The following is a 9,832-nucleotide window of genomic DNA, read 5'->3' on the forward strand; positions in this document are numbered from 1 at the left end:
TTTCCTTTGGAGTGCACACTGTTTCCTCAGGGATCGGATCACACCGTTTTTCTGTATGTGTTTGTCTATTTGCTTATTTTCTGTCTTCCCTCAATAGAACCGGTTCCAGGAGGACAGAGACCTGTCTGCTTTGTGTCCCACAGTGTCACAGGGCACAGACCAGCCCCTGGCACATAGCAGGTGCTCATTAAGCATCCCTCTCTCCCTAGCTTGTGCAGCCTAGTCACCATGCACTGGCCCCTGGAATGCTTCTGGAGTACCAGCAGAAACAGAATTCTGAAATTCAGGAGTGAGGACAGCCCCCAAGCGTAAGGCAGCCAGTGACAGGACTTCAGCTTTTGATCATTGTCCGTGAGTCAGCCCTTCGCTTATGTGGGTGGCCTTCCGGCTCCAGAGGGACCCTTGGCATGTCTACTTCCTGTGTAGGGGCCATTAGAGCTGCCAGTTGTGAGTGAAGGGGACACTGGGCCAGAGGCCGAGCTCCTGCTTCTGCACCCTTCACCCTCGGGGAGGGGGGGGGACCTGCGCTGAGCCAGAGGGCGGGTGTGGGAGGAAGGGAGGGGCCTGTAGGGAGATCAGCGGACCACACTGTGTGGCCCCAGGCAGCCTCTTTCCTTCTCTGGGCCTCAGTTTCCCCACCCATAACAAGTGGTTCCCTCAAAGGCACAGTAGCTGAGCTGTGCCCCATCCTTGAGACACAGGCTTGTTTCTCCTCGATGGTGTTTCTCACTAAGTGTTGTATCCGTTGTTGCACAGAGAAGATCACTCAGTGTGTCACCACCTTTTAAAATTAATTTAAATGTCATTTGTTCAGTTTACTAAACTCATAACTTCAAAAGTCCAATGATTCCTTAAGCACTTAAGTTTGACTTGTAAACTTTATGTATAACAGGAAAATTTTAATGACTTCCTTCAAGGGACCTATGAATAATTCTTGTTCCACTCAGTGACTTAGTTAATTTAACAGCTTTAAGCATTTTAATTGCATTTAGAAGATGAATATACTCAAATTTGTGCTGCAGCGTTTCAGTTGTCTACCTTTAACAAAGCCTCCTGAGGATAAGCTAATTTTCAGAAATCTAATAACATAAACACGGCATGAACTTAGGGGTCCCTTAAATGCTCCAAAAATGGAAGCGCGGTAAGACCTCTACATACATCACTAGCTTGTTCCATTACTCAAGTTTACATTTTCAATGAGCTTATTAGGTTGTCACTCTAACAGGACCAAATGCTCTTAAATATAGCCAATACTCAAAATACCAAACTGACAGATTCCTTTATGCTAAAATATCAACACTGCGATTTTGAGTGTCCCGAGCTGTCTGCACCCGGTGGGAAGCTCAGTTCAGGAGCTAGAAGTCCCCGCGACAGGCAGACAGACTGTCACACACATCTTCCAAGGCCTCGCCCATCACCTTCCCCACAACCGCTTCTCGCCCTAGAGGCCGACGTCTCCTCCTCCCCTAGGAAGAGCGTTTTAGTCCTGAATTCTAAGCCACCGGGTGGTTACCCATGTCCCCTGAGCGTCTCCCATCTCCCGTGTGTACAGGAAGTCAGTGTGTTCATGGACTTGTTTCCCTCCTGTTAACCTCAGGTTGCAGGATTCTGCTGAGAAGTCAGAGGACACGGAGAATGTCTCGTCCTCTCTATGATCGGAACGTCACAGTCTCAGGCCCACGGACCCAGGGACACTGAAAGGGAACAGATGGAACCTTGATCCTCACGTGGTTTCGTTGGACGTGGGGTCAGGATTCTAATGTCACACCTGGACGGGGGCTGTTGGTGGGTGGGGTTGGGGGCACAGACCTGCCACCTCCGTCTCTGACTGGACTCAACCCCAGGTGAGAGCTCCGTTCAGGATTTACCAGTTCTCTGGGGCTGTGGAAAAGGCATTGAGACTCCTGGTCTGCCTGGTCTGTCCCTGGCTGGGGTGGGTGTCAAATGGCCCCCGGGGCAATTTAGTGCCACCTCCGCCACTCCCCCACCCAGCCTGAAGCTGCCACAGTCTGGTTCACGGTCTGGCCTCTTTATAGTGCTGGCTGGACTGGCACTTGTCTGTCAGTGTCCCGGGGCGCCAGCCCTTAGCCATCCTGGCCTGGCCTGGACAGCCTCCCCCAGGTCACGTCCATTGCAGTCAAAAGCCACCCCCCTTCCCCAGAGGTTCTGCTCTCCTCTCCCTGCCCTCTAACCACCCTAAACCCCCTGGGGAAGTCTCTACCTGTGTAGACTTGAACCTATTGTATGCAAATAGCCTCAGTGGGGTCCTGCCAGCCCTGTCCTCAGGGAAGGTTGTCGACAGTGCTGGAAAAGGAGGGGAATGGCTTGGGCTTCTCTAAAGACACAAATAGGCAGGCGGGCCCTTCCCCACACTGGACCTTGGGACGTCTTCTTGCTGGGAAGAAAGTGCTCCAGCTGAGGGGAAGTGGGGTCATTACAGAGGAAGCTCATTAATAGGCTGCTCCCTAAGTGGGGTGTGGGGTGTGGAAGATTGTCCTCTGAGGCATCTCCACCTTCAGGTGACGCCACAAGCTTGGGGAAGGAAGTGGCCATCCCCACCAGGGTGACAAATAGAGCCAGAGGTTGGGGTGGGTGCAGGCCTATAAGACAGAGATCTCCTCGGCCGCCAGGAGCAGCGCGATGGAGCCGAGCAGAGCAGCCGCGGCCATGGGGCCCCTTGTGCTGGCCGTCACCTTCCTGTGCGTTTCAGCCTCGACTGCTGACACCTGCCCAGGTGAGTCAGACGCCAGGTGAGTAGGACCTGAAAACGGTCAGTTCTGAGAACTGACAGCCTCCACTCACTGACGACCTCCTGTGTACCAGTCCCCATGCCTTTTCGAACATTCTTTTCTTATTCTTGAGACAGTATGTTTTAAGCACTGTCTGCAGAAGGAGCTCCTCAGGTTTTCCACGGAGGAACGCGAGTCCCACAGCACAGGCAGTGTGAAGAGGCGGGGCCGCGCTGGTGGATCTTACGTCATTACCACCAGCACTGAGAAATGGCCCAGAAGCTCCCACCAAGTGCTGTGGGACTTTCAGTCTGGGACCTTCCTGGCTCTGGGGACAAGCATATCCCACTCTGTCCCTGAGGTGACAGAGCAAGGGTGACACTGTCCCGAAGGGCGCCAGACCTCAGTCCCTCGCCCATTGCCTCACATGCCTGGTTCCACCCCCTCGCGACTGGGGAGACACTGGACCCGGTGCTTCTCAATCCCACTAGAGGAGGGTGCTGTGACCCAGGACCCGGAGCCACCCGAGGGGCCTCGTGTGTCCTGCTGTCACTAGCCTGGTCCAGGTGGGACTGACCGGGAGGAATTGTTTCCACCACGTACAGTGGAGAACAGCCGGAATGAGTCAGGAAGGAAACACACATGGGGACCCCTTCACTGGTAATATCATGGGTGATAATTTTCTTCCCTAAATGTGTCTTATTTTCTAAATGTCTAAAATTGCCAATATTCTTCTCTAATGAGCAAACATTAAGGATTATGAAAATGAACTCTACATTGGTTCTGACCAGTGAGGACCGGGCAAAGGCAGACCAAGCGACGGCACCAGCTGGGAACCCACTGGGGCACAAGCATTTCCGTATTCACTCAGTTGTCCCTTAGACGGGTGTGTTGGTTTGTAGTCAACACACTCAAACTCTGAGAAGTGAATGACTCTCTGGTCCCAGTTCTGCCGGACGGATTTCTTCTGTGTCCTATATCAAACGCGTCCCCTCTCCAGGGACCTACACAGAACCCTTTCAGCTGAGGAAGCCCTGGTCACGTGCTCAAGGAATGCGGGTGAAAGTGCTCGTTGACCCAAACGCCCCAAGTCTTCCATGTTTATTGTGATTATTTATTGAAAGTATCTGCTGTCTATGAAGCTCTTTCTAAACACCGTGATTCACACTAAGGTTTTCTAAATGTGCGTCATCCAGTCTAACCCCCACAGCCTCGTTCTTATCCCCACTGGCAGCCCAGGGGACAGGGCCCAGAGGGGCTGAGTGACTCGCCCGGGGACACACAGCGCTGAGGAGCTGGGTTCCCCAGGGAAGGAAGGACTCCAAGGGCTCGGCCTGTGTCACTCCCACCGCCCAGTGTCCACCAGAGGCAGGAAAACTTCACTTGCAGGCTGCCCCCCATTTGGCCACCGCCATCAGCCTGGCCTGAGGTCACCTGGGTGGCAGATGCCCTCGGATGGGGCAGCCTATTTCTGGCTCTACAAGGCCCTCAACTCAGCACACTGAATGGCCCTTTGTGTCTGTCTGCAGAGGTGAAGGTGCTGGGTCTGGAGGGCTCCGACAAGCTCTCCATTCTCCGTGGCTGCCCGGGGCTGCCCGGGGCCACAGGGCCCAAGGGAGAGGCAGGCACCGCAGGAGGGAGAGGTATGTGCAGGGTGAGGGTGGGGCCCCTGAGCTCTTGCCCTGTTAGACCCATATCAGAGTTGGGCAGTGGCCCTGCGGTCTCAGGGGGGAAGCTTGGGTCTTGCCCTGCTCAGAGCCCGCGTCCCCCCGGGGTCGGAAACGCCCTTAGTTGGGAGCCAGTGTCTTAATCGCCCATTGAGCTCTGTGTCTGGTTTGGCAAGAAATAGCGTTGACCCACCCCTGCTCTACGTGGACATGGCAGGACCCTAAGTCTATGTCCCTCTATAGTGTCACCTGAGCTCTGGGGCTGAAAGTTTCCAGGTACAGACTTCCGATGGGGACACCGCAGCCATGGATTTAGGAAAAGTCCCCAGGTTCCCTCGGTGTGGGGCAAAGCTGGGACTCGGGCCCCCAGTTCTCTGGGATGAGCTCCTGGTCTCTAGGTCCTGGCCTCTGACGGTACAAGGAGCCCTGTGAGGGTGGGGGTCCAGACACCCTCCCTCTAGTTCCGCAGGGTCCAACCTGGGGGGCCACGGCCACAAAGATAACCGGGAGCAGCGCCTCCCAGCCTGGGGTTTCGGGTCCTGGGTCTGGGCGCTGGGCTCAGTGATGTGTGTTGGAATTTGCAGGAGAACAAGGTCCCTCCGGAGTCCCTGGGAAGGCAGGACCGCCGGGGCCCAAAGGTAACAACCTGATGAAGAGGGGAGACCCCAGCCTGGCAAGGGAGAGAGAGGAGAGGGCACTTCTGGGCTGTGACAGGCATCGTTTCCAGGGAGACAAACCCTGCCCCAGGGACGCTCGGCTCAACCTGGGGCTGGGTCGGTGTCAGAGCCCCTGGGGGAGCCAGGGCAGGATCCTGACCTTGGCCCAGGACTGACCCCTGGCCCTGAAGGAACACGTGGGCGTCTGTGCCCCCCACCAGCTGTCCCCCGCCCCGACCTCACTCCAGCTGTGGGAGGGGTTTGGGGACAAGACGAGCCCTTCTCTGGCTGACCAGGCGTTCGGGCGTGAGCTGTGCCATCTCCCCGCATGGGCTGTGCTGACCCTTCTCTCTCCATAGGAGACCCAGGAGAGAAGGGCGCGCGTGGAGAGAAAGGTAAGCCCATTGCAACGTCCTGAGGGGGTGACTCGCCGACTCTGAATAGACAGGGGCACCCAGGGTGTGGAGCATGGGCCCTGGGGTGGGAGACCAACCCCTCCCTCTACTGGGGAGGTTTCTGGAGGGGAGTGGGATGGGGGTCCCCATACCTGCCCAAGCCTGTCCCATCCCCACCTCTCCTGTCACAGCCCTGGACACCTGAGCTGGGGGTCCTCTCCTGTCCTCTCCTGGATTCTGTTCCCGCACCTGCAGTAAATGAGGGCAATGTTTAAAATGCAAATTTGGCCAGGAGTGGCCGGATTATTAACGACAAGCTCTGGTCACAGAAGATGTGTAAATGTAGAATATATACCTTTAAATATATCAATGAATATCGTAACTATGTATATCAGTGTTACATATTTATATGCTACGCATACTCATATGTATAATTTATCAAATATAAAATACTTTCCTGATATATTTTCTTGCAAAATGTTCCAAAATCAGAGAAACATGCTCCGGGAATCGCAACCCTGGACCCTCCTCCTATAACCTGAGAAGGGTCAGGTTCCACCGGACGTTGTGTCTAAATGTAGAAAATGCCCACATAGCAGCCTCGCATCCCATGGCCACCGACCAGGCAGGCCGTTCTGGAGACGTGGGGGGCTGAGGGAACCCTCCCTTTGGCACAGGGCAGCTGAAGGGAGTGGCCAGTTAATAAAACTCAGTGACTCAGTTTCTCTCAGGAGCACAGGAAGAGCCACGGCCCTCCAGGTAGCCAGGACAGTGTGGGCTTTTCTGGGGTGTAGTAATCACCACCATGTTGGAAAGATCTAGAACGTGCCTCTATCTTCTGCTCTGTGTTTGAGGACAAGGCCCTGAAGATCCCACCTTTAACGTGTGTTTGCCTGTCTCTCCCCATCTGCAGGAGAATCTTGGGAACCTGAGCAATGTCACACAGGTGGGTGACAGGCCCCGGTGCCCTCCGGCAGACCCAGAGGCTGTCTCTGTCCCTTCCTTTCCACTAGCCCATGACGGAGGCCAGGCTCAGCCCGGACACCTGGCAGCTGCCTTCAGAAGGACCGGAATGACATTCCTGTCTCATGCCCTGAAATGTTAGCGCGTACTCCAAAGGCCCGGACCTGGGGACCCAGGTGGGGGCAGTCCTGGGAGGCGGATGTGGCCAGCAGATTGGGCTTGGCCGTCGCAGCTTGGCGGGCTGGGTCGGGGGCTCTGTCCCAGGCTCGAGTCCTCTTCGGCCCATGCACATGCCTGCTGTCCTTGCTCCGTCCTCCTCGCCCCTCCAGCCTCTGCCCTGCCCTGCGCACCCTGTCATCCGATTCCCGGTTCTGTTTCCAGGACCTCGGACCTGCAAGGAACTGCTCACGAGGGGACACTTTCTGAGCGGCTGGCACACCATCTACCTGCCCGACTGCCGGCCCCTGACTGTGCTGTGTGACATGGACACGGACGGCGGGGGCTGGACCGTGAGTGTCGGGGTGTCGGGGACGGCCGTGTGGTCCTCGGGCGGAGGTGGCTGTCCTGGGAATCTCACAGACCAGGTTCTAGCCAGTGGGAGGACACGGGCCTTTGTCAAATGCCCATCCCCCTCTGTCACGGGCTGGGCCCCCCCATTTCACTGAGGACGGGGCAACCAGAAATGTTGGTGGGGCAGAACCCGTGTGGGAACGCATCCAGGCCATGGAGGGAGCCCAGAGGGAGCTGACCGCTTTCCACCTGTGTGGCTTTGGGCTTGTCGCCTACCCTCTCTGAGCCTCCACTATCGCCTTAGTCACATGGGGCACCCATCTGATTGCTCTGGGGTCTGTGGCGAGGCCCGCATGGCCGTGCTTTGGTGGTCGGCTGCGATGCTCTGTGACCTCACAGCTGCTCCCACGTGTGCCCCCCACCCGTGCAGCCACAGCAGGCCCAAATCCCGGCCCTTCCGCTCCCCACAGGTGTTCCAGAGACGGAGTGACGGCTCCGTGGACTTCTATCGGGACTGGGCCGCGTACAAGCAGGGCTTTGGCAGTCAGCTGGGAGAGTTCTGGCTGGGGAACGACAACATCCATGCCCTGACCGCCCAGGGTAGGGCCAGTGCCGGGGGCTCTGGTGCTCTGGGAACCCTGACCTTAGACCCCGGCCACCTGCAACAGGAGACCCCACTCCTTCCACCCACCCACCCACGGGCATTTAAGTCTGAGACCAGGAAATGTCACAACCGTGACAAGCTAGGACGTGTGTTCTTTTAGACCGAATGTTAGGATGAGAGGAAGTCGGATTATGGGGTGAAGACCTTTCCAGTCTCACAACTAACTTGCCCGGAAGTAGGAGGTGACACTGAGGCCATCAGGCTTGTGCTGTGTGACATGGACACGAACGGCAGGGGCTGGACCCTTCTCCCACTTCTGGCTGTTGGTCCTTCCCAGAAATTGGGACCTTAGGCCTCCCTTACCTCTCCCAAGTGAGTACGTGTGGCAGGCCCCACACAGCCACACTCACCCCGAGAGACGCAGGCTTCCCCCCGGTTCCCCACTACACGGTATCCGTTTCATGGCTGGCCCTGAAGTAACTGAGAAATCGTAGTCCCACTGCCCCACGGCAGCCCTGATGGTACCCGCTTTGGGCTGCTAATTCTTGCAAAAGCAACTAGTTTCTAGGCCTATAGTTTGTGGTTGAACAGCCATTGTGGGATAATTTACACTTTCTCAGTAGAAAATTCCTTCATTCCATCAAATGAACACCGCCCGTGGCATTTCAGGCTTGGCATGTAGAAGAGCAGGGAGGACACTCAGAAACAGGGGTCCTTACAGCAACACGGGATTGCATATGTGCCCAGTAGAATTTTCCTGGATGCCAAGCTCAGACGTCCCTTAAGAATTTACCCACATGTCCCACCTCCCGTGCCTGGCGGCAGAGGGTCCCTACTTCTGGGACCGTAAACCTTTCCCCGACAGGCACCAGCGAGCTCCGTGTGGACCTCGTGGACTTTGAGGGAAATCGGCAATTTGCCAAGTTCACGTCATTCAAGATGGCCGGCGAGGCAGAGAAGTACAAGCTGGTCCTGGGAGCCTTTGTGGAGGGCAGTGCTGGTACGTGTCCACGCTGGGCAGTGGCCTGGCCTTCAGAGGGGTTCGGGAAGCAGCGAGAACCCCCTCAGTGTCCTGGCTAGTCTCCCCTGGGCGACACTGGATGGTGACTTGACCTCACCACAGTTTCTTCATCCATAGGTTAGGATGACATGCCTGCCCTACTTGTACCAGAGGACGATGTGACACATGCAGTAAAAAGTCCAAAAGGGGTGGTGGTGTTGTTTACTACCATCATGGGTGAAAAGTGGGGAAGGATGACCGTTTAGCACCCCTCTGTGGGCCACCCGCCCACTCCGTGGTGCCGGCTGCTCTCCCCCGTGGAACGTAAGACTTCTTGGGCAGTGAGTGGCCCCCCACCAAGTAAGAGGATGCCTGTTAGCTGGCAGGGACAGACCAGACGAGGGGATGCTGAGTCACCGTGTCACCAGAGCCATGTGCACTGGGGTTGCATGGGTGGCGCCATGGGAGTTGTGCAGTGCACAGCACGCACACCTGGACCACTCTGGCTCGACCTAGGACCCAAGGCCTCCTAGACTGTGTGTAAAATGCCCCACTGTTTCTTCTGAGCAGGTGATTCCCTGACGTCCCACAACAACAACGCTTTCTCCACCAAAGACCAAGACAACGACAGAGTTGCTGAAAACTGTGCCGTGCAGTACCAGGGAGCCTGGTGGTATTACGACTGTCACGTGTCCAACCTCAACGGGCACTACCTCGGGGGGTCCCACGAGAGCTTTGCAAATGGCATCAACTGGAAGTCGGGGAAAGGGTATAACTACAGTTACAAGGTGTCGGAGATGAAGGTGCAGCCCACCTAGGATGGGCAGACCGGCGACCTGATTCCACTCCTTTGCACCCACCTGCACGGCCGCACCAGAAAGCCCCGCGCTGAGTACCCAGCCGAGGACAGTGCTTGCAGCGCCCCACTGCCCCTGTGCCTCCCACTCTGAAAAACTCGAACTCAGGGCCCCATGTCTCCCATCAGCATGTCCCAACGCATGCGCGCACCCCACGGCTGCACCTTAAGGAAGAATGCACTTTATAAAGTTGTTTGCTTTCTAACTGACAATGTTCTTGGGGTTTTTTCCAGGTTTCAATTTGTGTGTCTTGAACACCAGTTGTTTTGTGTCTTTGTCCCTAGCCATTCTACAGCACGTGCTTCTTACCTTGCTAAGTCAGGGGCCCAAGTAGCAGATGAAATCACTGGTGTCCCAGGGGGTAGGTGGCTTTCCATGGATGACTGGCCCCAGCCTCCAGCCTCCTCCATCAATGCTCTCCCTCACCCCAAAGTCTCCTGCTTCCCCTCCC

At 56.2% G+C, this 9,832-nt stretch overlaps 1 protein-coding gene across 2 annotated transcripts; it reads left to right on the forward strand.

Annotated features, from left to right (window-relative positions):
• Nucleotides 1–218: 218 nt before the first annotated feature.
• On the forward strand, nt 219–9,593 carry FCN2 (ficolin 2). Of its 2 annotated transcripts, XM_074331332.1 has the most exons (11): nt 219–351; nt 1,598–1,747; nt 2,631–2,734; nt 4,259–4,372; nt 4,981–5,034; nt 5,412–5,447; nt 6,361–6,393; nt 6,792–6,919; nt 7,391–7,520; nt 8,390–8,524; nt 9,095–9,593. In XM_074331332.1, the coding sequence occupies exons 3-11, from the start codon at nt 2,641–2,643 to the stop codon at nt 9,340–9,342; spliced, it is 972 nt and encodes a 323-aa protein (XP_074187433.1). In that variant the 5' UTR covers nt 219–351; nt 1,598–1,747; nt 2,631–2,640; the 3' UTR covers nt 9,343–9,593. The 2 variants fall into 2 exon arrangements, with proteins under 2 accessions (XP_074187433.1, XP_019573781.2); XM_019718222.2 differs by lacking the exons at nt 219–351; nt 1,598–1,747 and adding an exon at nt 1,826–1,844.
• Nucleotides 9,594–9,832: the final 239 nt, after the last annotated feature.

Source organism: Rhinolophus sinicus, linkage group LG04 (genome assembly GCF_036562045.2).
Source record: "Rhinolophus sinicus isolate RSC01 linkage group LG04, ASM3656204v1, whole genome shotgun sequence".
Lineage (NCBI taxonomy): Eukaryota > Metazoa > Chordata > Mammalia > Chiroptera > Rhinolophidae > Rhinolophus > Rhinolophus sinicus.

Bases quoted from the DNA above. Each gene is read 5' to 3' on its own strand.
- FCN2 (XM_074331332.1), top strand. From the start codon at position 2,641: ATGGAGCCGAGCAGAGCAGCCGCGGCCATGGGGCCCCTTGTGCTGGCC. The intron at 2,735-4,258 runs GTGAGTCAGACG...GTCTGTCTGCAG, and splicing joins GACTGCTGACACCTGCCCAG to AGGTGAAGGTGCTGGGTCTG. The intron at 8,525-9,094 runs GTACGTGTCCAC...TCTTCTGAGCAG, and splicing joins CTTTGTGGAGGGCAGTGCTG to GTGATTCCCTGACGTCCCAC.